At 38.4% G+C, this 26,709-nt stretch overlaps 1 protein-coding gene across 1 annotated transcript in view; it reads left to right on the forward strand.

Annotated features, from left to right (window-relative positions):
* The first annotated feature begins 12,635 nt into the window (after positions 1 to 12,635).
* The window catches only part of MED27 (mediator complex subunit 27), a 98,457-nt gene continuing 84,383 nt past the window's right edge, over positions 12,636 to 26,709 (forward strand). Inside the window, exons 1-2 of the mRNA XM_085325273.1 lie at positions 12,636 to 12,882; positions 15,850 to 15,994. Coding sequence (XP_085181399.1) covers positions 12,677 to 12,882; positions 15,850 to 15,994 — 351 coding nt within the window. The 5' untranslated portion in view covers positions 12,636 to 12,676. The remainder of the gene's footprint in view (positions 12,883 to 15,849; positions 15,995 to 26,709) is intronic.

A 26,709-nucleotide genomic window follows, 5' to 3' on the forward strand; every position in this document is an offset into this window, starting at 1 on the left:
GTGGGCATAGCTGCATAACTACTTATGCTACAGAGTGTTTTTGTGGTTGATTAAAGTGCATTTGTGTGTATATCTGCAATGTTCAGTAGGCCTAGTTAAACAGCCACTTATATAAGCAAGCAGTGAATGCTGTTCCTTTTTTTTAAAAAAAAAATGAAATTTCTTGTTATAGATTCTGCAACATCCTTTGCATGAAGCTCTTATTAACATCAGGCGAGGTATCAGTGGAACAGCAGGATATTTTTAAAGTGGTTGGATGTCGCACACATTGTTACTCTGCAAAAAAATGAAAAAAAGAAGCAGGCTCCATTTGTAACAAGCACTGATCATTAGTTTTAGCTCACAATATGTTGATGAAACAAAACTATTTTCCTTTCACAGAAATGTGTGTTTCTCTCCAGGAATAACCTTGCTGGGAGATAAGAGAGAATCAGAAGAGTATCCCAGTGCTCTCTTCGATAGGAAATCGAGTAAGATTGAAAAATGGATGATGATCCCATTCTCTCAAATCATAGACTGAAGAGGAAGGGGATTATACACTTCCATTGCAGGAGGAATCAGGGAGTAGTCAGTGTTTATTCCATCTCCTTGTTAAGCTCCTGCTCTACTACTAAACACCACTGCTGCTGCTCACTTGCTGTGCATTCCAGCTGAAAAAAATTTCATGCAATTAGTCAGCAAGGAAACTCAGTACTTAAGCAATCTCAGGAAGCAATCACAGTTCTTACTCCTTCTCTTCTGCCTCTAAATGCGGTTTCATATTCTTGCAATGCAAAAGGACCATATTTTCCAGCAGAAGTTAACCCACCTTATCTTTCAAAAAGTCGTCATATAAGACTCCAACAAATAATTTCATGCTCCAAATCCGATGGTCTAAAGGTTGGTAAAAGCCTGTTCATAAAGTTCACTATTTGCTAAGTTGTTCATAGAGATACAAATGAATGAAGAAGAAACACAAGGCTTTGCTTTTTAAGGTAGAATTTAAGCAAATAACCTTAAAGGCAATCACTCAATGTGGCTGACACTTCATTAATTTCAAAGAAATTGGCTTTTCTGGGTCAGTTTATAACCTGATGTGAGGTTGCTACACTGCAGAGGAACTTGGCTTACTGCTCCACAGCAATGTAGTATCAGATGCCAGGGATGGGGGAGGTGAACTTTGTAAGGAAAAAGAGACAGCAATGAGCATGGGGAAAAAGAAAAGGAGCTCAGAAGAAAGCCATTAAGTGCTTTTTCATCCTAACTAAGTTCATTGTGAAGGGTGGTTGGGAAGAGGGGTAATATGAGACTTTCTTATTGAAAAAAATATTGATTGTTAGGAATCAATAGCATTAAAAAGCTGTGTCTTAAGCACCAGGCTTTGAAGGAATCCACAAGCTTTTCCATTCCCAGTCTATTCTCCTGCCAGAACTTTGATAGCTTTAGCCTGCAAACCAGCAAGTGCAGTGATTTGATAGTGGCCAATATATATTAAAAAAATTAAGGTGTCAARCATGAATTTTATTACATCTGCAATCAGATGTACTTCCTTCAGTCAGCTCATTTGCAATTAAGTCCAGCTGTTCTCAGTAGAGAGGACTCTTCCAAGAAAATTGCTGTAAAATTTAATGGGAGGATTTTCCTCGGTGCTTTGTTGTAAATATTGTTTTCCTAATAGGCTGTAAAGGTCTTTGCTTTTTTAATCAAATGAGCAAGAGCAGCTCTGTAATTTTTCAGGCATTAGAGGTCGGTGATGGATCTCCTAGAACTTATAAAAATATTCTCATTATATAATGAGAAAAATCTTTAATAATTTGAAGGAGAGGAAGTTTTTGAAGGTTTTTTTTCTGCATAGGTTTTTGTTTACATAAAAGGGCTATTTTTTAACTGACATATCAGACAGAATTGGATCAATATGCTTTATTGGGTTTCTTCTGTCTAGAATCTAGTATGACAGCTGGAGAAGGGCACTAGATTGCAGACTTCAAAGCATGATCCCTTACTTCAATATTGCAATGTAACATCCCAAAACACGGGCCAAAATATTACACTGTGAACTCACGATACAGCAGTGCATTTAGCAAATGATGAAAATTAGAAGCTTTTGTACCTTCTTGCTACTGTTTCCAAAGAACATCTCTTTCCTTTTTGCCACTTAGGCAAATCTCAGATATGTGTTTCTTATCTTCCAGCAAGTTTTCCAGCACATTTTCAGTCTGTGCGYTTGTCACTCCTGGAGAACAGTGCCTAAAATAATACAGTGTGATTTGTAATTATTGACATTATCTAAAGATGGAATGCTGAAGTATTAAATATAACAAAATGAAGCATTATTTTGAGGAGGGAATGCTGAGACATGAATGATAGCAAATAGTATTATTGAGGATTTATTTTCACCCAAGCAAAAATCAGACTCCTTTTCTAATGGTGAAATATGACCTGGCTTTTGCAGAGGGAGTAATTTGCTAATTTGTTTAACATTGCTATCTGTGCAGGAAAGCCTTGCAAGAAAAAGAATTGGGAATGGATCAAAAGCGCAGGTTATTTTGGGGAACAGAATTAAGCCACTTTCATTCTTGAAGACAGTGATCGTATTCCTTTTTTGGCAGCTGTGAATACTGAGGAGAAAACAACTCAGCCTGGTCGAAACTCGAGCTATCATTCCTGTATTGGTTTGCAAGGCAAAAGGTAAAACTAATGTCCTATCAACAAAACCCTCCTGCCAGTGCAGTAGAAGTCCTTCTGCTAGCACAGTTGACTTGACRACCCAGAATGAACTACAGTAGAAGTATCCTTTTGCCACTACACTCATACAGCTACCTTGGCAAATCTTCATGGTTTAGAATCCCATCTCCCACATCTGCAAATAGCAAGAGCTGGCTGGCACAGTTTGAAACAGTTCAAAATAGTGCAGCAGATAACGTTATAGCGGAAATCTCTGCTGAACATGTATTTTCCTATGTATGTTCTTGAGAACATATTGATAAACCTGTTTTAAGATGACTAATCAAAAAGGGTTTGGATCAGGAAATGATAAGGAAGTTTGAGCTGTTTGCAGAAGGAATGTAAGACGGTCTCTGTAGAARAAGGTCCTTAGAGTGATTAGAAATCAGAATCCTGCAACTAACAAGAAAGGAGAGAGAGACTAGAACATGGTAGGGTTTATGGTTCTGCTAGTTTTATGCGTACGTGTTTTATTTGTATAGCTTGCTTGTTCCTGCGCTTCTAGAATAAAGTAGGTGATTTTCAGCTTGAGGTAGCTCCTGCAGATGAGATACCATGTCTTGCGCTTTTTGATGTTCTGTGGTTTAATCTGCTGGGTCTTCGTAGCAGCAGTGAAATGAAAGCAGGAGGCACAAGGAATGAAATAGGGCTCCCTATTCAGGCAATGGCTAGTGCTTGCCTTTCCCCTTTCTAATCCATAGGCTTTCTGGGAAATACCTGAAAAGGATATGGGCTACATTCATTCCAAGGGAATTACAGGTCAACTTAGAAATGTAAAGCCATTGAACACATTTTAATTAAAAACTCGGTATTTCTAGTGTGTTCATGACTCACTAACTAAGTAGCAATAGGTTGCTTTTCAGATGTTCTTAATGTGGAATGTTAATCTAAAATAGGTTAGATTAGCTGGGTTCTTCTACAAAACTGGGTTAAATTAACATTTGACAGTGTTCTAGTGATGTCTCTGAGTGCAAGAGATGTGCAAATTGGCTTTATCATTGAAAGTCACAATGAGGATTGTGGTTAAATGACAGTGACATGAAGGTCTATGGGAACTTTAGAATAAATAGCTAATAAATAACCAATTATTTGATTAAGCTCTTCTTTAGTTCAAGTATTGCTATGTTTAGAGTGGTAGTTATTAAAAGTCCCAAGGAAAAAAAAAGCATCAAATGACTGGGGAATAAAAGATGGGAAATGATTTATCTGAGCTTTTTCTACCAGCTAGTGGTATTCCAGTGAGTATACAAAGCACTAACTCACAGACCATGCTGCAAGAGAAAGCTGCAAATAGCACTGAGACATCATGGTCTGTCCATTCATTGAAGTTTTTTGTTTCTCTTTTCCAGCCTTTGTATTTAAAATGTAAAATGTACACCAGAAATACAGAAATTCTAAAGGTGTCTAGGTCACATTTTAGTAACTATCTGGTAAGAGAAGTAAGCACAAATGAATATTTTAGCTCTGTAACAGAGCAATTGCTGCAGGAAGCTGGAGACCTGGTCTTGACTTCCTCCCCACATTAAGTGCATTTATGGTTTGTGAGCTGTGATCCATCAGGGAGGTGCATGACAGCTTCTAGAGAAAGCTTTCCTGGTCTCTTAAGGATTCCCGCAAGCATTATTCAGCCATCAAATTCACAGCCTCTGTATCAGCACTTACCAATGTATTTGGCTTAAGTGAAGAAAAGTATATATATATAAGTCTGGCTCTGTTCAAAATAGTGGATGGGTTTGAGACAGGAACCTGAGATCCAATATTGTACGGTTTGAGAACAATCAGGTTCTACCTTGCTTTTAAACTGATTTGGGGCTTTTTTTTTTTTTTTTTTTTCTTCAGCCTTTTTTTTTTTTCTTTCTTTTTTTTTTTTTTTTTTTAATCTTCAGCCTCTCTCTAAATTCAGAAGGTGACCAGAATTAATCCTCATTTCTTAAGAATAAAAAAGTGTGTAGCTCGGGAGACTGGAATGCGCCAAAACGTTGGGTTGATTCTTTCCATTCTCAGTGGGCTTTAAAAAGTGGATGTGATGGGAATCTTCATAAGAATACAAGAGAGCAGCTTCACCACTGGAGGATATGGGAGGTTTGCTTTAGGGAACTGAACGGCAGCCCCTGCTTTTCACAAAAGATCTGATCACAAAACCTCCGAAACCTGAGGTTTCCATTTGTTTCTAGTGTTTGAACCTAGTTCCATGTGACACYGTGTAGACTAAGCTACACAGGGAAACTGTGCTTGTATGAAGTTCCTTTTTTCTGGCAGGCAAGGCTTTGTGTCCATAAACAAATTATCTCCTAGCAGTTTATCTCACCACTTAAATGGAAATAATTAAACAGCTTTAGAATGGGAACAAGATTGCTTGGCACTGCTCTTGTCCTCTCCTTTTGCATTTCTTGCAGCAGTTCAGAAGAGATATGGCCAGGTCCTGCAAACAGCTTAGCCCCACACACGATCGATATCAGAAAAGATAAATCTGCTGCAATTGACTACAGGCTGTACTGTCACTAAGTGACGATGAAAAATGATCACCACTTGAATGCACTGCATTTTTATCTTTAAATCTTTCAATAGAAACAGTGTCAATAACAGAGCACTAAATAATCTCTAGATAGAAGGAAAATCTTTTTTTCTATCTTTTTCTTTTTCTTTCTTTTTTTTTAAAGATGGAAGATGGATGTTGCTTTCTTTTTTTTTCTTTTTCTTTCTTTCTTTCTTTTTTTTTTTTTTTTTTTTTTTTTTTTTTTTTTTTTTTTTTTAGAGACTTTGAAGTATGGAATTGGACCTGCAAATTTCAGGAAGTGATCGTCTGTTTAGCCTTTCCTCTCGTGGAGGAAACAAACAAACAAACAAAAAAAGCTTTATTTTAGAGAGAACTGGCTGCATTTTGCTTCTGCTGAAACACAGCTCAATGCCACAGAATGAATGCGCCAAGGTTACTTAAGTGGAATATGCAGAAATAAAATAAACAAGGAATTTGTTTCTCATGTTCCTTTGGGGATAATATATCTATCTGAATTGGACACTGCTGCCAGAGATTGCCTTTCTTTACTTTGAAATGTCTCTGACCTTTTCCTGAGCTAACTGGACACAGCTTACCATATTGGCCCAAGTATAAGGCAGAGTCTTTTTCAGATAACAGCCCCTGGAAAAAATCCAACTTGTTCTGTATCTGCTGACTATGCAAACAGAGCTCCGGTAAGAGCTTCACGGGGCCATGGACAATACTAGCCAGCATACCAGGGTGGCCACAGCCTTGCATGCAGCCTCCTTCGTGCTGCTCTTGTGTCTGCTGCTCCTAGTGGTGCAGTACCAAAACGGGGCAGATGCTTACTGGGCATGCTGGTAGCAAGGTGGCCCCACTGGCTGTGCATAGGCTCACGTTTCTGTCCTGGCAAAGTGGGGGTAATCTTTTATTTGAAGCCAATTTATTTCTACATTATATGATACCTCCACCATCTACCAGTGTCCCTTGTATTACATGTACTAGCTGGGACAGCAGGAAGCATCCAGAATGTCTTTGCCAACACCAACAGATAAACTTGTCTGCTCTTGCAAGACCTTTTCCAAAGCGACATCTGAGGTCGCCAAAGTGCCCAATGGTGTTTTGAGCATTCCCTGTTGTGTCCTGCCAACACATGGAGTGCTGCAGGGGCCTAGGATGCTCTGTGTGGTTCCAGGGAGTGCTTCCCATGCGGCACCCRTTCCAGCAGCCATGTGCTTCTGCACCCAAGAACAGAGTCCTTCAAGGAGCAGCAGCTATCAGAACTGGACTTGTGCTTCAAATGTCCATGTGCTTTCCTGCTGAGGGCAGAAGACTAAACTGAATCAATAACTCCTTTTTAGAGATGGAAGTGTTGGATTTCACAGTGGCATGGAAGCTCCTGTGGGTAATGGAGTTCTTCTGGATTCCACACAGTGAAAAATGGCAGTAATTGAGGGGGAAGTGTCTATGGTCTCTTTGTCAAGGGACTGTCCACATAGATTCTGCTCTTATCTTAGCAGTAGTTGCTTGCTTGATGGTAGATGTTTTTTAAATGCTGAATACAAGTCAGCTCTACCAGGACTGATATTTTATCAGGAAATGCTTGCTAAAGAAAATGGTATTTTAATTGTTGACTATGTGACCTGAGTTCAGTTTAGCTGCCCTACAGATTCATTCTTCAAGCAGGCAGCAGGGCTGTAGAAAGGCTTATCAATTCAAGCAGTTTTTTAGTWCGTACTTAAAGTTTGGTTCTGGCGCTTTGTTGGTCAAAGATGAAGTACTGAATTTMTGAAGTACTAAAGTTCTGCATATCCCACAGAACTTAGATTTACTGTGTATGTGTTTTGTCTGGATTTCTGTYGAAAAGCATGGCTATCTGTCCTTGATGTACTTAATGGACTGATGAACAGTGTGTGAAACAGCTTGAAAGAAAATACTCATYTATGCAATTGCTAGAACTGATTGCCTTGTGTGGAAACTGTGTTTCCATACCCTCATTCAGCCTTAAGCATATTTGTTGCTTAATTTTTTTTTGTTTGTTTGTTTTTGTTGTTGAACCCTCCCTCTTACAGCTGGAAAAAAAGAAASGAGGCATGCAGGAAAACCTAAATAGCAAAGAATAAGACCTTGCTGTTACAAGATGGCTGATGCTTAAGCACAGCTTCATCTGTTAAAAATCCTGCTGAGACTGATTTGTGGAGAGGTGATTATAAAAAGTCAACAAGTTGCTTAATTAGGATGGAGAGTTATGAGAAATAGTTTGGCTTTTCTGGGAAGTACTGGAGCAAATGACTCTTGGCAAGCRGTTGGTGGAGTGGGGAAAGCTTTGAAGGCAGGCAGCACTGGTTGCTCAGTTTGCTATATTTGTACTTAGAAGGACTAAGAAGATTGCCAAAATCAGACCCAAATCTGGTTCATCCCAGGCCTTACTGGCCTGAGATTATACTTGGTCTCTAATATTTACTATTCAGAAACTTTAGAATGCTTTGTTATTTTCTGGGGCCTTTGAACTTGTCTCAGTGGTTGTTTCCATGGGAAAACAACCTCTGCTTTTCCCAGCTGCATTTTGTGGGAGAGTTGGCTCCTGGCAAGGAGAAATACCATATATTGTATCGTGAACTCTACTGGATTTACTGTCATAACAGAGGATACACAACCAACCAAAACTTTCATGTGCCTGTTCAATGAGGAACAATAGCTAATATATTTGACCAAACATGTATTCAATAACCATTCACATTTCAAGGTCCCCCTGCCTGTTGCCAAATCCTACCTGCAGAAGAAACTGTAAAGGAGAAGTCAAGCATTATATCCAAATCCTACTGACTTCCATTAAGCAGTGATGCTGGAATGATTTGATAAAATCTCATTCCTTCATAACAATGCAAGCAGAGTTTTCCCCAGAGTGAACCCCTATGAGAGTGAAGACCCAGGAGACAAAGCACAGTATTTGAAAATACAACTCAGGAACAAAATAAGGCAAAGGAGTTTTAACTAGTTAAATAATAGAATATAGGAATATCATAGAATGATCTCAAAGCTTGATCAAGCAGCCCTCATACAGGGAAAACAATGAATTTAACCACCTCTAAGACTGTAAAATCATCAACATAATCAAGAAGCAACTGGATCTTTCTCTCAGCCACTTGCAGAATTACTTGTCCGTTCTTTCTAATGTTTCATCCCTTCTAATATCCTACTTAACCTGCTCAGGCTAGTTGTCATTTTGAAAATGTGCAAAATACATGTATTTTTAAATTGTGTTGTTAAAATTTAATGTATTTGTGCAGATTTTTTCAAAGTGACTAGGCTCTGAACGTATAGGGCAATAGAACATGACTCAAAGCCCAATTTAAAGTAAGAAGTAAGTGTTTTGAGCAGGCATCAACATTTAGACTGAAAAGCAAGGCAAAAGCATAGGTTTTTTTATAGATGTTGAGTGGACTAAATGCAATGTGAATTTATCTGCAAACCATCTGTGATTTCTGGTATTTTTTGATGCCTTCACAGCTCTAATTTTAAGCAGTTATGTAGCCTTTAAATAATGATATTTTCTTCCCATTTGGATTTACATCAGATTCCACACTAGATCACTGAGTGTTTAAAGAAGTGGCTGAGTACATTTCTCTGCAGACAGCATACAGAATAAAACAGCAGCCTTTTCTTTTTGCAAGTAAAATTTGACATATTTTGGAACAGAATACTGCATGCATAAAATAACACCATGAGTTTTGCTGGGTACAGTTTACTTTTTTGTATTTTCCTTTATACTTTTCATGTAAATTCAGTGCTGGGATAAGGTGCTAAGCTGACTTCCCCAGAGGCTGAAACTCCGGAAGCAGCAAAGCATGACGGCAAATCTCTTTTGAATTGTCTTAAAACTGACATCAAGGGTGCCAGCTTCATGAGATGAGGGAATTCGGGAGTCATAACCCATCCAGTCCTTAGTGCGCCTGCAGACAAATCTGTTACATGATAGATTTTTTTTGTGTATGATGTGGACACTTCATAACTATAAACCAAACCAAAACATTCTATATAAGCAACTGAGTAGCCACTAGAAAACTGTAGTTCCTACAGTAAGAGTGACCCCTAAACAGATTGGAAGGCCTCCAGACTTGTTTTCCACACACCATGCTGTTGGGGAAAGGCCGTTTCTAATGGGAGCCAAGTCTCCGGAGAGCCTGAAACAATACTGAGGTAAGCCCATTCATCCCACAGGAAATCTGATAACTACRTTGTGATCAGCTCAGTTCATTATTTCACCCTTTCTTCTGGCAGAAAGGTTCCGATAAGATCCTTGCCTGCTGTTTTTGGCTATAGTGTGAGATTCTGAATCAGGAAATAACAGGAAAGAAAAAGCACTGAAGATCCAGGTTCCCCAACAYCTGGAAATGTCTTGCCATTCCAATCCTGTCTGAAAGAAGGCAGGATTCATTCCCTTCCTACTGGCAGAAGTTTCTCCTCTGTTTCAATAATGCATTGTGTAATAAACTCTGGTGAGCTGACTGAAACCTTGAAAAATTATTAGGCATATAAAAATGGCAGGAATATTTTGCCAATTGCATTATTCAGCCTTGCAGTAATTTGAACCAAAAAGAAAAAAAGAAACAGTTCATTGTATTTATCTAAACTGCTTTCAAGAGTGTAGCACTGAAGTATGAAGAAATGCAGTGGCCCTGCAGATGAACATCTATCCAGCAGCCACAGAATAAATATCAGCATCTATCTGTTGCAGGAGAAGATAATGATTGTTTCTTATGATATCAGTTATTCCGCACAATGAATCCGATCCAGACATTCCTTGAGAGATTCTCTGCATTTGGTAGGAAATACAATAGTCAATATTAATTGTCTCTCCTGATGAYAAAATTAATTTCTTTTTAATGAGAAAGCGTTTCTAGTTAGGTACTTTCTTCCTTAACCAATTCCTCTTTACGGTACCTCTGGAAGGATTCTGCAAGCATTCCTTTTCTTTGGTGTCGCTGATTAATTACAGCCCACTCAGTTCTTAATAGCTACAGTCTGAGTGATATTGCAGAATGCCTTTTGCTGTGAAAGGTTCATCTCAGATCCATGCTCCCCAGGCAAGCTTCTGCTTCTGAAGAGAACTGTACCTCTCCTGTCAGGCTKCATGTGCTGCCAGTTTGGATTGTTACTTCCTTCCCCCTCGCCCCCCTTTCTCTCCAAGTAAGTTCAGAGCTATGAACGTTTTGAGACTGACAGCACCCAAAATGAAATTCTCTCTTTAGCCACAGAACGGATCCGGAACTGGCAGTTCACTGCAGTCTTGTCTATTCCATCTCTTAGTCTGTCTACATGGCACAGTGTAGTAGTGTGTGCAGATAACTAGGCTAGCTGTAGTATAACTGCGTTAGCAGAGTGGGCTGCCAGAGCTAATTAGCAATGCTGAGAGGCAGGGTGTATTAGTCTGGTCAGGGTGCTGAACCAACAGAGCAGGCTGTTTCCAGGACTGCAGCTGCTATTTGCGTATCTATACATGACACTGTATTATGCAACGTGGATATAACACATATGCTTTAAAAGTGTTTTTTTTTTTCCTTTTTTAAGAGGGAGATCACTAGGTCCTTGAACCTCTGCTGGAAATTATAAATGTCAGTTCTGATGCCTGTTCAAATGTGGATATAACTCCATGTTGGGTCACCTGAATCATTTTGCAGGAGCCCACTCAACAGCTGTCAGATGGTAAAGATTTTTGGATGTTACAAACATCAGTTAGATTCTTGCTTTTATGTTCTACTAGTGATTTTCAGGCAAAAATCAGTCCTGTAGAGATATCTCAGGTACCTTAAATCCATAATGCCAGTTTGTGGTATACCTGTAGTGGCAAAGGAAGATGAAATTAGGACACTACCTTGGTTTGGGCAAGATGCCATTAAGGAATATTGCTTAAAAGAAACCTTTTCAGCAACTTAGGCTAGGAAATACCTGCAGATGAACACACCAGCTTATTCAGAGTTGTCTTCCTGTATGTGATAAAAGAGGAGGAGGAAGATCAGGAACTCCTGCTCTCTACTTTAGTCATTKTCTTTAGCTGTTGAAGTAGTCTGCCTTAACTATTCCTATCTTGCTCGTATTTGCCTTACTTGCCAGGGTTCAGCCAATTGCTGATTCTTTGAACTGCAACATTATACACTTAATTGTTTATTGAGGCTGAACTATATGGTTTCCAGGTTTGCTTCCACTCTGCACTTAGGTGCAACACCAGTATGATCAGAGCAATAGCACCACAGCCTTTGCATTTTCTCTTTCTTCACCCTAAGAAGCAGGATTTCATTTACTGATACCCTGCATGTTCCTTGAGAACTTTTAATTGATCAGCTGCAATTTTCAGAATCCATGGCATGATGGACAGAAGAACACCGAGTGGCACACAAAGCCTCGCTTCACTTGGCCAGTGACACGTCTGCTGCTGCTCCTTGTCATACTCATTTCCATTTTACATAAAAGAAATGCACGCCTGAGTAAAGGATCTGGCTGTGTGAATTGCGCTTACTGAATTTAATTAGTATCTTTAAGAAAGAGTTTATTTCTTTTGTTTTTTCAGCTTCCAGAATATCCAGGCCATTTCTGCAATTTATTTTGGGTGAAGCAGCAATTGCTGGGGCAGAGCTTTGTTTACTTCAGCTCTATTTATTTTAGAGCACTCTAAGGGGGGGAAAAGTGATGTTAGTGGCACCAAAAACATAACAAGCTTCTCCAAAACCAAACTAATACTACTTAGGACTGTGCTAGCACTTCCAGACTTTGCAGGGCTTTACAAATGGTCAGTAATTGAGGACTGATCCTCGTCTTGTTGACTCCAGCYGTGGGCTGTGACACCGGTCCCAGTCTTGCGAAGTTTAGTGTGTGCATAAGGCTTAGAGTAGCAGTCTTGCCTGCTTAAAGCTAAGCGTAGTTATATCCACAGCTGTATCCTATTTTAAATGGTTTCATRTCTGGCTCTAGGCCTAGGAAAATCCACACAGACCCCCCCAATTGTCAAAACAGTGGGGGATATAGCCTAGTTTATACCCTGATGGTAGCTGGGATAYGACTAACAGAGAATGAGGCAAACCACAGGGCTTTCTGACTGAAAAACGATCATTTTGAGCAAGAAGAAACGTTTCTTTGGGGCTTTTTGTGTCTGCGTGCATTTCTTGTGCCCCCCCCCCCCGCTCCCAGGGCCGGGGCAGCCGGTTGCTCGCGGCTCCCCTCCCGCGCCAAGGCGGCAGAGCCCTCGGTGGACAACGCTCTTCGCGGGAAAATRACCCCCGAGGGTGGCAAAGGAAGGCGAGGGACTCGAGAGCGGCCCGCCGCGGCCGCTGCCCGCCCTCGGCACCGGCGGCGCCTCAGAGAAGCGCCGCCGCCGCCGCTCTCGCGCGCCCGCCCCKCCCCTCCCCCCGCGGCCCGGACTACATTTCCCAGAGTGCCCCGGGCCGCCGCGGCCTCGGCGCGCTGCTTGAGGAGGCCGGGCCGGGCCGGCGGGCCAAGATGGCGGAGGGGGTGCTGAGCCCCGGGGTGAACCTGGAGGCCTTCTCGCAGGCCATCACGGCCATCCAGGCGCTGCGCTCCAGCGTGACGCGGGTCTTCGACTGCCTCAAGGATGGGATGCGGAACAAGGAGACGCTGGAGGGCCGCGAGAAGGGCTTCGTGGCCGCCTTCCAGGAGAGCCTGCACTCCGTGAGCCGCGACCTGAGGTGAGCGCGGCGCCGGCTCCGAGGGGGCTCCGCGGCCGCCCTGCGCCGCTGCCCTTCGTCCTCCTCCGCCGCCGCCGCCGCCGCCGGGCCGGGTGGGAGAGCCGGCCGGGAGCCGCGGCCTCCCCCGCGCAGCGGAGTTTCCTCCCTGTCTGGGGGGAACAGGCCGGTTGGTGGTGGCGGCGTTGTGTGCGATACCCCCTGCTCTCATCTGGGGTCCTCAGAGGGATGAGTGTCGCCGATAATATTTATTTATCCTTGTTATTATTTTTATTAAAGAGGGATTGGTGGCTTTTCCTTGGCCTAGGGAATGCATTTGGTTGCAAGGAGACTTTTTTTCTGTTTTTGGCCGCCTTCATTTAAAAACTTAAAAAACAATCACTGTACTAGTTCAGAACGTTCAGTAGGGTCAGAGTGGGTCAAGGATGACCCAAACTTCTGTGACTGAAAAGTTAGCTTACGTACAAGCRTAGTTGTGCACACGTCTTTGCATGAGCTGGTGTGTTGGATGTGAAGCTGCAGGACTGACACTGAGGTCGGTCAGGGTGGATGGATGGTAACGGTGGTCCTGCAAGATCACCCAAGTGTCCGTTCAGTTCAGCTGGGTCCTGAGCTGGAGCCCCGGCCCAGGCAGTGTCCCAGGACAGGGTGAGCGCGTGGTGACTCTTTCGCAGAGTATCTTCTGGCCTCCAGAAATTCAGAGTTCAGGGACTTCTGAACGAGAAGTCGTGTCTTCCTGGCTTGTAGTCCTTGCTGACTTGTGTTATATGAGTTTGTCCAATGGCTGTTCAAGCAGTGCAGTCTTCCAGCGTTCGTTGGGTCCCATGGTGATGAGTTCTCTGGATAGAAGATGCACTTCCTTTAGTTTGTTCACATGGAGATACCCAACAATAAAACTTGTTCTGCGGTTCTTCCCCTCTATTAGAAAAGATGACAAATGATCGTTCTTATTAGCGGTGTTGTACACGACTTTATAGATCTCTGTTACATTCCTTGGTTTCTATCCTTTCCAAGTTGAAGAAGTTTTGTTGTTCCTGATGTGATACTGTGCCATTAGTTTGGTCATCCTTCTCCCCTTTTTCTGTAGTTTTTCCTTCTGTAGCTTTATGATAGGGATGTTGACCTACATAGGGTATTCAGGATGTGAGTGCATTGAGCTCTAAAGGCCTGATGTTTTCTGGTTGATTTTCTGGTTGTTTCAAAGTAAACCTGTTTTATTTGTTCTTCTGACTGTTTCTGAGCATGGAGGCATATCTACTCTAACCCCGAAATCTTGCTCCTAAACAATAACCTCCCTTGTCTTTTCTCATGTGCAGTATTTTACACTTCTGTCTGTTGCATTTTATCATCTGGTATTTGGGTACTGTGAAATTCTTTTTCAGTCTTTCAGTCCTTGCTCTTCTCACCCTAGATGAGAGTAGCTTCATTATCAAGCTTTGTAATTCTGCTTTTCAAACTCTTTGTCAGAACATTAATAGATACTTTTATCAGTATTTTGGCAACTGCTTGTTTCCTGACTTTTTGCTAGGTAGTAGTTTTGGTATTTTGATGTCTTTTTTTGAAGCATAACTGTTCAAAAATACTATAATTTCTGTACATCCAAATTTTGGATATTGTATTATGTGTTTGGGAAGCATTGATTTCAGGTAGCAAGGAGATGCTTTAAAGTGCATTGAAGTTAAAGATACCAGTTAACTTCATGTCATGTCATAAAAGCATGCATTGGGGTTCTTGTCCAACAAAGTCTTAATTAGTGTGTCTGTTCCCATTTATTTTATTGTATACTTATGTCAAGAAATGAAAAGCACATTCATAGATGTTCACAGCACCAGAGCCTTAGAGCATAGTCCACAGAAATCTGAAGGAACGGTTATTAATAAAAGAGACTTTTTTGGACAGGAAAGTGTAGAAGCTTCTTCTTAACTCTCAGTTCTCTGGTTTTTGGTGTTTATTCCCATAAGCTTTGTTAAATGCCTGCTGAGATATTTGGAATCTTTCTTTTCAGAAAGTTTCATAAGTCATCCATGTAAGGGACTGACTCCTGCTGTTAATTTAGTGGAAGTTCTGAAGTTCAATCAGAATAGGATTTGACATTCAGAAGTGAAAAGGAAAGGTATTTGATTAGTCATGTCACTTGAAAAACTGCATTTTTCATCTGTGCAAAGTAGCCAGTTCTCTTCTCAAGTTGATTAATGCATGTTTTTTAAATTGCTTAACTCATGTTATTATTAAATGCAGTGTTTGACAAATGAGATATGAAGTAATAATAGATCATTTTCACAGTGGGCTTTTTTTCAAGGGAAAGCAGTGCTTATAATGCTGTAGTTTAGTATTTTATCCGGGTGCGGAGATGTACGAATTGCTGATGAAAAATAGGAGATACTTCCATGCCTGAGAACTTAGAATGCACATACTTGAGTAGAGTAGCCATAAACTTTCACCTTCAGGATTAGGACTAGTATCGGTTCTGTGTATTTACATGAATAAAATGTTAATTTGTGGTGCTTTAATGAAATGATGAGGCACCTGCCTGCTTGATGGGGTGGGGGAGAAAGGGGGAAAGCACACAGTATTGCAGCCAGTGGCAATGCTCACTCAGGTCAGCATTTTGTTTCTAGAAAAATGCTTTGCTCAAAAAATGGCTTGTTCTGGAACTGCTTGCAAACAGATACCACAGTGCTTGTGAACAGACCCACAATATTTTGACCCTTTCCAGACTGCCTTATGAAGAGTCTGAACTTGTGCTTTTTTCACCTTAAAAACAATGAGCTTAAAGACTAAAAGAGCACTTAACTGTTTGGATAAGGACAGTGATTAAACTTTTTTCAAAATGGGCAGATGAAAAAAGAACAAGTGTTGATGTTTAAGTGGAGTTCATACGTTATTGCTGTCCCTATGGTTAGACTATACATCTCAGGTGTATGCGTCTTCAGACCTGACATTAAGAGGTACTATCCTCTTTTCTTTCAGTGAACTGGAGCGACTGAGCAATCTAGTTGGTAAACCATCTGAGAACCATCCTCTTCACAACAGTGGACTGTTGAGCCTAGATCCTGTTCAGGACAAAACACCTCTTTACAGCCAACTTCTTCAAGCCTACAAGTGGTCAAATAAGGTAACAAATATTAAATAATGGACTTTTTACAGACCTTCATATTGGCGAATTTATTTGGTATTCCTATAGAACACTTGATCTACAGTACAGTAGAACTCTCAGTGTTTGAGACTGTCAAAATTGCTGAATTTGTTATGAAGTTGGGGTACATAMTGTATATCTCAATGTACTTCGAAGGATAAAAATGATGTTTTGATTGAGAGACTACAGCAGTGTTAAGGTGCTTTTGTAAGGGATGTTACCTCCCAAGTGGAATAACAGTGTGTTAGCTGTTTAGCTCCTTGTTTTATGTAAATGTCAAACAAGTGTGTTTTGTCCTTGCATCTGACAGTAAATGTTGTAGCAGAGGGCAATGAGATGTGAAGAGAGAATTAAGAGCTTATGTCACCTCTAAACCTATTTCTAGAAAAGAGATTTAGAGGGAAGTTGTTATCATCAGAAATCTTGATGGCTTTCCATACTATTTGCTGCTGCTAAAACCATATGCACCTAATCTCTGAGGTAAATCTGGATTGAAAATCTTTGGCATAGCTAATGGTTCTGGCTCTATTTATTGCAGTAAATTTAAAATAATGTAAAAAGAAAGTTTATGCAGATGTTAATGCATTTTTTATTTTTAATTAATTGTTTATGTTGGAAAAAATATTTCTGTTGAGAATAATTCAATTCAATAATCCTGAATATATCTATTGATTTAAATATATCTAGAGACAGAAACTGGATAGATATCTTTCCTTTTCTGCTCTGAACATAATCTGATTGTGGTGGATCAAAAATATCCCTTTCCTCACAACTGATTTTATTTAATGAATAAAAATTGTATTACTGCACTGATGTTTTTATTACAAATTCCAATTTGAACACCAATATGCTTCTGGTTGCCTGTTCCATCCTGATTTTTTTTAAAGCACATTTATTACTATTTATAGCAATATTKAAATGAATACATATTTAAATGCTTTTTAAATAATTTATTTTTGAAGCACTAATGAAATGATAGAAAATGTAGACAATGATTGTAACAGAAATGAATCCATCTTTACTAGTGAGAGATTCCACAGTTGTAGCTCTTAAAAACTGTGCACAGGACAGCAGGAATTAGCAAGAATAATAAATATGAAAATATGTGGGCATTAAAAAAAAGTTCTGCTCTAAAATGCTTATGACACATGAGCAAGGAAGACTTTGAGGCTGTACAAGATCTTGGTAGTTAAATTCTTGTTATAAACTGAGCCAACTGCTCTCATATTATTCAGATTTAAATTAAAATCCTACAATAATATTTTTGCAGTCACTTTTCAGAATGCAAATATGTGTTAACRTCTTGTAAAATCACTAGCATTCAGCACTGATGAGAACTGATGAGAACATGACGTGGTTGGAAAATGGAAGAAAGGAAGGATTTTTTTTTTTAAGTAGAGATTTATCGAGAAAATGTTTCATGTTTGCTTGTGGTGCTTGCTGTTGCTTTTAAACAGGTTACTGACACTGAAGAAAAATTTGTTTTGTTACTTTCAGGAAAAAATATAAGTACCTAATGTTTAGGTACTAAAGCTTCTAAACTGATAATGCAGTTAAGTCTTTAGTGATTTCTTTAGGTTATTATCAGACTGAACTCTTGCTAATGAAACAGGTTTGGCAGAGTTGTTCTAGTGGAATTTTTTATTTTTTATTATCTTAGTGTTATGCAGTTTTTCATAATACTGTGTGATGGTTTCAGAAAACTTTAGTGTCCTGTGTACTCATATATGCCTTTAAGTGTTCCAGAAGATAAACAACATTTTATTATTCTACCTCTGTTATCTTTCATTTCTATTTTATGGCTAAAGTGAAATATACTGTTCCAGTTGTACTTAAATAATTATTTTCTACCCAATGCTTCTTCTAAACTTGTGTCCTGTCTAGGGTTTGTAGCAACCAAGAGGCGTTATTTTTGCCAGTGGATTGCGTGTGTTTCTGTTAGCAGATGTGTTGTTACCTGTGTGAGGGTATTAGCTGCTGGCTTTGCCATTCACAGCGAAGATTCTTGTGGAGCTCATAYATGTGGCTGCTTAATTCTGTATTGCTAAATATACTTCCTGAATAAATGTTATTTCATTACATCTTTTGGCCACCTTTTGTTCTTATTATGTGTGTCTGGTGTTTTCTGTTGCTTGAAAGGGAGAATTTAGATGTGGTGATGTGTCAATACTCTTTATGCCTGTCTGCATTTAATTTTTAATTTGTGACCCCTTTGTGGCTTGCTTGCTTGTATTTTTGATGAGCTGAGATAAGGGCATTTTCCTCTCTCTTTGATTGTTCATGCATTACTAATGGCATGAATAGCCATACAGCTGCCGGGGAGGATGGAAGGAGTGGTGTTCTGGGGCTATGGTGCAATTCCAGAAGGACATTCATGAAATATAAGGAAAATGAACACAGAGGCTTTAAGTATTGAGTGTATGTGCTATTTATTTATGAAATGTAGGAAGGTTGGTGGAAGAATAACTTTAAAGAAAGAAAAGGTCAGTAGTAACTGGGCTATCTTGTGAGAAGTAAATCATTATTCATTCTATCTTAGTACTGTACATTCAAAAAAGACTTTGTTACTTTTTAAAAATCTAAAACAAAACACAATTATAATGCTGAAGTGGTAATTAAAAATCAGCATTTCATAAGGTATGTATTATAATAGTCTATGGTAAAGACTGAGATTTTAGTTGATTCACTTACATTGGTATTTTTGCTTTGAACTAGTATTCTCAGCTAGTTCTTGAAGAATATAGTGATACCAACCTTCCAAGCACCATAACCATGTGAAGCTCTTTAATAAAATATTAGTACTATGTTTTAAAGTTTTTTTTTTAACATGTTTCCATACTCTATTAAAACTTTAGTTTCATAAATCTAAATGTGGATCATATTTACTTATGTGACTCTTCTCACAGCAAAATTGGTTCTATAAATACAAATTTTCTGTTTTTCTGGAGTTTCATCTGGGGCAGTATTAGCCATTGCTCTTGGTGGTTCATTAGACTTTGTATGTTAGAATAGTTGCTATTTCTTTAGATAAGCAGCATTATTTTCATGTTAGGTCAAGAATTCTCATAGTAGATGTCCATACATGCCAGACAGTCAAAATTGGCTTAAGCTTTTTGAGTTAAGTAGCAATGCTGCATAGTGAAGATTCCATACTCACAAACCTAAATAGGGAATTCTCTGTTTAAGATGTGGATGTTGATACAGAAGATTAGACTTTACCTGACAGTGTTTAACTTGTTTTATTTACCGATGATAAATATGTATAACTATGATTGATTATATATTTTGAGGAGACCCGCTTTCAGGTGACAAGTTACTGACCTAATCCTTTGGCTTAGTGTCATAAAGGTGGGTTGCATTCATTGCGGTTTCAGAGATACTTGCTCCAAAAATTATTTTACTGCTCCTGTGAGTCACAGAGCTAGTCCTTGCATTTCTGAGTATCTTAAGTTTGACTGTTCCAGGRATACAGAAAAGTACAGTGGAAAAACTTAAACTTTCCTTATGGAAGTGTGTTATCTTGGCAGTTCTTGTTATTTATTAGCACCTGCTATCCTGATATTTACTTACTGTAGTTTATCCAATAGTTTTGCAGATGGTAGAATTGTCTATGTAATAGAAGCAGCTGTTTGGGAACACAACAGCTTGTCAAATATATTAATTACACACACAGGCAGCTGTAAAGGAACTTTACAGGTGTTTAATAGAGCTTACAAGCTATAGCTGATAAACACTGGAAGTATAAGTTGATCATTTAGCAAGCAAGAACTAAACATTTTTTTCTCTGCTTTAGCTAACTGACTTCTTGTTTTATGTGCTGGTAGAAATCATACAGGTAGATTATTTTGACTTTGGTGTGCATGGAGGAATGTAGTAGACATGAGTCAGTAGTTAGATCTGCTTTTGAAATTTTGTTTTTTTCCTCTCCTTCAATTTTGTTTAAGAGAGTCTGAGATCCTTATTGCAATGGAAGTGTTATTTCCCAGAAGGATCCTTATATGCCCTCTAATGTAATCCTGAAGCTGTAATCTTAGAAAAAAAGTAGGTTATTTTTCTGTATGGGTAATGCAGCTTAAGTATTGTTGGTAAGTTAGGAAGCTGTTTGTACTCAGCAGATTATTTTTTAACACAGACCGGTGCCTAGTAATTGTAATTCATTTCTGTTTCTAGTAATTATGTATATGTCAAGCTGTTGCATTTTTTTTTCTAATGTGCTTGTTATTTCTGAGCAGCTAATAAATCTAAGTTTACAGTAACAGTTGCGAGGGTTACTGTATTGTATGTGTGTGGTCTGATACTAAAAGCAATTGGTACCAGACCTGCAGAGTAATGCTTTGTTACTTCTTATTACTAGGCACTGATTTGTTGCATTCTATTAGAATTCACAGGAAACTGCCACAGTTAAACTGCAGCTGTAAGTTTAGGTGAAAGGAATTGTTGAAAGTAACTCATTAAATTACACTGAAATGCTCACTAATTTTTTTTTTAGTTGAAAAGATTGGCCTCACATTTATGACAAAGTGGGAGAAGATCTCACTTTTGTGGTAGTCCAACACACTTCCTTTAATGAGTGCCCTTACACTGGCCTTCCTCATTCTGGGCTGCTTCTCATTTTGTGCAGCAGATGAGAACATGCTCTTATTCATAAGTGCATCATTTACTAAGCAGCTATACATTTTTTTTTTGATATTTGTTCTCCATACTGAGTGATGAAGGGCCTTTGTGGGGGAGACAATATTGATTATGTGATTAAGTCAGTATTGTAATACGTATCCAATAGGTAATCCATTTATTAAAGCTTGTGATAGTATAATCTGATTCAGCTATAGTAAAGCTGGCAATCAGGGCAGATGCATGTTTATGGAATGCTGGAATTCGGACTCCTTCTTAGAATGGAATAAACTTTTTGTTTTTCATTTGCTGCTATAGTGAGGTTATTGCTTGTAGTGTGTATTTGTTCATCCTTTTTGCCCTTGGCATAGCATTTGCATACCCTAGCCCTGTGCATGCCCCAGGCAAAGCCTGTTAAGGTGTTTTTGTTGACTCTAGTGGAACAGAAAATACGCAGCATATTATATGTTCATGGAACTGGGCAAATGCTTTTACAGTGCAAGTTCTGCCTCTTACAGGAAACCTTTCAAGTAGTTCTTGCACAAGATTAGAGCATTAATTACTGGTAGAGATTTTTAGCAGGTTTATTTCAAAAACACTTGCAAAATATCTCGATCACCAAGCTAACAGTGTAGAATCACTCTTACTACTAGACTTAAGAAACACTAAGTTTGTTTGATAGCAACACTCTGTAGCAGCCTTCCTTGGGCTGGTGAAAGTGATTGTAGTGTTAGTGGAGTTTACATGCCCAAGTGAAAGTACTTGTTTTCTACAAGCCTTCTTTCCTTCCCCTCCCCCTTTTTTCTTTCTCACTCTTCCCAGTAAAGAGTGGGTTTTCAGGCATTCAAGGAATTCTAAAAAGGTGGTACAAATGGGGGAAATCTAGAACGATTGTTATCTTGCATAGGTGATATTATTTTAAATTTTCCTTGAGTTGAACTTCACTGAAGTACAGTGCTGTGCGTTCTACTGTTTTCAGAGTTGTGYGTGTGTGTTTGTTTGCTGTACTCAAATGGCAACACTTGTGTAGTTTGTGCCCATGTGCCTAAGTGTATGTGAGTAGTGGTGGTCTTGTTTTTTATCATGAGATCGTAGTTAAAAATTATGTTAATAGTGCAGTTGGTAATGCTGTTATCTCTAATTAGGGCAGAAAAAAAAAAACGAACTTCCATGTTTCTGACTGTGATTGTGTGAGTGTGATCTAGGTCAAATTATTTTAAAAACTTATCTGTAAAAAGAAGGTTATGGCAACTTGCATGGATATTACAATATCAGTGATACTGTAAATATTCTAAGTGAATGAAGTTGCATAGATGTTGTCATCAATTTATTTAATAGTAGTAGATTAGCAAATACAAACTGAAGAAAATTACCGTTGATTTGCATTTTGAAATACATTAAAAATATTTGGATTTAAATCTGTTACTTCATAGGTTCCTCTTGCTTTTTACATAAATTTAAAATTGAACTGTTGAGATAATTGCCRTTAATGAGTTAAAATGATTTTCTGTCACATGAGAAAAGAGAAAAGGAATGTATAGTTTCTGTTTATTAAATAATCTTGATATGTTCCCTGATAAATTATTTGTATAAATTGTGTTTGTTGTAGATCTCAAAAAAAGAAATCAATAGAGCCTGGAGAGAAAGTCCAGACTTGTTAGACTGTCCTCGGTAGCTTTGTATTGATTAGACAYAAATATTGAGTTTAATGACAATAAATGCCATTAAATGTTAACCATAATAGTAGAGGAACACTGTTGAAGTAACTTTTTTTTTTTGGTCTTGATTGTAAAATGAAGTACTCATTCCAAGGAACATTAATTTTAATTTCTGGATGCACACAAACATTTTGAATGTAATGTAGTTTTACAGTAGCATGGACAATGTAACTGAATTACTATGTTGTACTATGTTGGCAGTTCTTTGGAAGTTCAGGCAGATGGCCAAGACTTTATCCTTTCAGGCCTTTATTCTGTCAAAATGCAGTGCTGTAATATTTTGGCGTACTGTTGCATGTAGATACAACTCTTCTGCTCAGGTTTCATTCACGCCGATAGTGAAACATTTTCCTTTCAAATGTGTTGTATTATCAGTGAGCTGCCGTGCGCGTTTGGCATTGAGGAAAATGGTGTTGTGAGGTGGTGAGACAGGGCTGGTGGGGCAGCCTCAGATGCTGGCATTGTCCGCGAGCAGGACCTCTAAAGAAGTTACTCTGGGGGCAAGATTTGAAGTGACCTCAATCTCTTGGTTTGCCCACTAAAGGGAATAGTGAAAAATAAACTAAAATTTGAATTGAAACAAAATGATTGCTTGCCTAAGTCCCCTCCCAAGGTTATTTCTATTGCAGTCTTTTAAGAATGTGTTTTAATTTCCTTTGTAAGTGCAGAATTGGTGCTTTAGAGAAGGAAGCAGAATGAAAAGGCTGTTATGGATTATCTTTTCTTAGACTATTTCCTTGTGTAGATAGGAATATAAATACCAATTGCTTATCACTGGAGAAATGATGATAGGCATATTGATGTTTTTTTGTATACAGGAGTTGGGCCATTTAGATTCTATTCTTGCCTTTCTTACTAGTTTTCTTTGTAACCTTGAACAGGATACRTGAATGTTCTGTGCCTAATTTTTGTTTGGATAAAATAGGATAATACTTAACCTACTTCTCAGCAGAGTTTCTAGTCTAAATGTGTCTCAAGTGCCTTGGGTTCTTTGGACAGAAATGCTCTGTAGATGCCAAGTATTATCCAGTTAGTGACTAATGTTGTTTGTTTGGCAGTCTGGAAAAATGCGCTTTATGGGCTTTTAATTTTCTGTGGTTTTAGGCAAATGTTTTGGTAAAATGTCCTTGCTTGTTCAGAATTACATTAATGATCTAGTTTCTAAATGAATGGGGAACAACAGGTGGTTATCTCATTGCTTCCAACTGCGAGAGCTATTAATTATTGCTCAGCTGTCTGCCTGAAGAATGTTGAATTTATTATTGAAAGATTGATTGTAGTGACCAGCAAAGAGAGGAGTGGCGGTGACGAATTCTGGTAGTGTGCATATTATCTTTGATATTACAGTACTCGTGGAAAAAAGCACTGAAAAAGACATTAGTAGGAAAAAAGGGCTTGTGCTAAAATGTATGAGAAAGGTAAAAAATGCAGGACACCAAMTTTCTCTGAGGATCTCTGAGCTTTGAAGGATAATTTAAAAATAATAAAAATAGTGTATCGTGGGAAACAGTGAAAATAGAAAAAACTAACAGGAAAACAGAAACTTACAATAATAGTTCAAAAACTTAGGTGGACTTTCCAACTCATATATGTTGAATGGGATTTATATTCACTGGAAATTCTGCATGAAGGGCATTAGAGATGGACAACACCACTTTTGCCCATCTTTTTGTTATTGAGAGGGTGCATCTTCCCTCCTCAACTGGGAATTGATAGAATTCGGATATCTTGGACTCTGTTTCTTTGCCTTTAATTCCTGTGCTGTTTTTGAAAAATTGAACCAAGCTGGGGCTATTGTCCCTGTTTTATTGCTAATATATAAACACTGTAAAAATGTTTTTGTCACCTAATAATTGAAACAAGAGGAACTAAAAATTACAAGTTTCTTTTTTTCCCTTTGTGTTATTGAAAAGATGCTATGACAAGTGAGACTCTACCATGCATGCCTTGTTGGGCGCGTATAATTCCTTTGCAGGTTGGTTGAATTTCACTGACATTTTAGTAGAGTAAGATTTGTTTTTTACTTCAGAAAGAGAAGACTAATGCTGAGTACTTTGTCACTTTAAAAGTGAGAAATAATTAGCCTTTTATTCAGGCTTATTTGTTGTGCGGTTTCAATGTTTTATATCTGTGATCTTTCCAGATTTATAGTAATAATTTGCGCTAGGATGCTATTACAAAATAAGGCTATGTGTGCTTAACCAGAAATGGCCTTTCATACTCAATTTTGTTAGAGTGCTTGGTTTCAAATCTGAAGCAGCCTGAGTGCACGATATGGTGCTTTTCTATTGTGCCTTGTGTTTGTTGTTATTCAGCAGTGTTTTTCAAGGCTCTGTTCAAAATAATGCTCTAAGCAGTACTGGTCTCACTTTTCCTAATTATGAGAAGTGATATATCAATACATACTATTATAAATCACAGCCCCCTTGTCAGCTGGTGGGAATTACTTCATGCTTTGCAACACCTTTATTTGCTAATGAGTTTTTTTTTCCTGTTTCTTTGAGAAATATTAATGTTCTAGCTGTTAGCCTATTTCAGGGTAGAAATGATTGATGTTGCTGTACTTCAACCAAAATGCTTCTGCCCCCTCCCAGTTCTTCCCTCGACTCCTTTTTTYATTCTGCAAGAACGCTTCATACAGTTCACGTTGGATGGCTGAGTTATATAATTTGCAAGCCAGTGATCACCTTCCATTTCTAAGCTGTATGAGGCAGTCATCAAACAAAAATTGGTTAAGACTGCATTGTTTAATATAAAGACTTGTTTATGTTACAAACTTTGAATCCAATTAAGTCATGTATATACACAGAAAATGAAATATGTAGGTGAATAAGTTATGATACAGATATTAGACTGGAAGAAAGGGATTAATTTTTGGAAGCTGAGAAATGTGACAAAGAATAACTGGAAATCCATGTTGCCTTATAATTCATTGAAGAATGTGTAGGCCGTCAGAACAAGAGGAGCATTGTAAGAAAACATTAGACCCAATGTTTCTTTGTATTTCATATTCATTTGCCATCTAGCTCTCAGTGGGTGAGACTGGTGTGCTAACCTGTGATGAAAGCCAACTCTTCCAGTGCATAGTGGCCACCATGAAAGCACAGAGGATATTTTCAGAAACTTGAGCCCTGGGATTGCCTCAACAAAGAGTACTGTGCAAAGAGAAGGAGCATTACCTAATTTTCATCGTGCTCCTTATAGCTTGTTTTTCTAATGTTTGTAGATGCTCAAAAAACTTGAGCTGTTTATTAGTCCTCAGGCATCTAAAAGCATGAAAGAATGGGGTAGGAATTGATAAAAGTGGAAAACAACTTTCTTCTGTTTMATAGGTCAGAGACAACTTAATTTTGGTTATTTTTAAGTTTATAATTTCTCTTAGATAAACCACATATAATCTACTGAATCTTCTGTGGCTATCTATAAACCCGTTTGCTATGTGAAACAATGTAAAGGAGGTCCAGTCTTCAAGTTTTTTTTTTGTTTTGTACGTAGAGAAGTTTTCAGAATAGAAGAAGATCCACATTTAGAGTGTTGTTTCCTTTCTATGTGGAAGATAGCACAAAAAAGCCCCCAGAAGACTTGGTTTTATCCTATGTRAAGTTGTTTGTTTATTGTTTTCTCCTATTTTCTTTTTATTTCCTCTCTTCATAGTTAATCTAAAACTTTATTTCACTTACTTTGTTGCCTTAAACTGTCTTATAAGGCATAAAACCAGAATCTCATGTACCTAAAAAGTAGGACTTGCCTGTAGATTGACTTTAGGAAAAAATTCTTAMGGTTTGGCCCCTATTAGTAGTTCCTTGGAACTGTAAGTTTTTACTGCGTTACAAAAGAAATGGTACTTCTGAAATCTCATTTGCAGCCTACAGGTGTGATTGAATAATGTTTTGGCTTTTTCCCTTCTCAAAGGAAGTTATGTCTCACTTTCTCTATGGCAAACTGAAGATGTTTTTAAAGCATTTTGGGACCTTCATATGAAGGGTATTCAAGTAATATGAACACTAATATAAAGTAACCGATAGAGGTGATAAGCAGGCCATTTTTATTCTTTATATGGAGATGCTTTTTTTATAGTTTCTAGAGGAAATCAAATAAAATGGAAATTTTAATGATCTCACCCTGTTGCTCTCCACTATTGTTGTTGTCAGATCTTCTAGTGTGTCTGTTATTTGTTGTTTTATGCAGAAGTGCACTCATCTCTCTAATYTTTTGGGGGTTTCTCTTTTGGAGTTACTAAAGTTGGTTCACTGAGACAGTTCACAGTGCAACTTAATTGTCTGAATTACATATGAGCAGTATGTAATTCTTCCAGGTGTATTTTAATTGGATACCATTGATAAATAGGCTATAAAACATGGAAAT

Source organism: Rhea americana, unplaced genomic scaffold (genome assembly GCF_003343005.1).
Source record: "Rhea americana isolate MKP2758 unplaced genomic scaffold, rheAme1 scaffold_97, whole genome shotgun sequence".
NCBI classification, from domain to species: Eukaryota; Metazoa; Chordata; class Aves; order Rheiformes; family Rheidae; genus Rhea; species Rhea americana.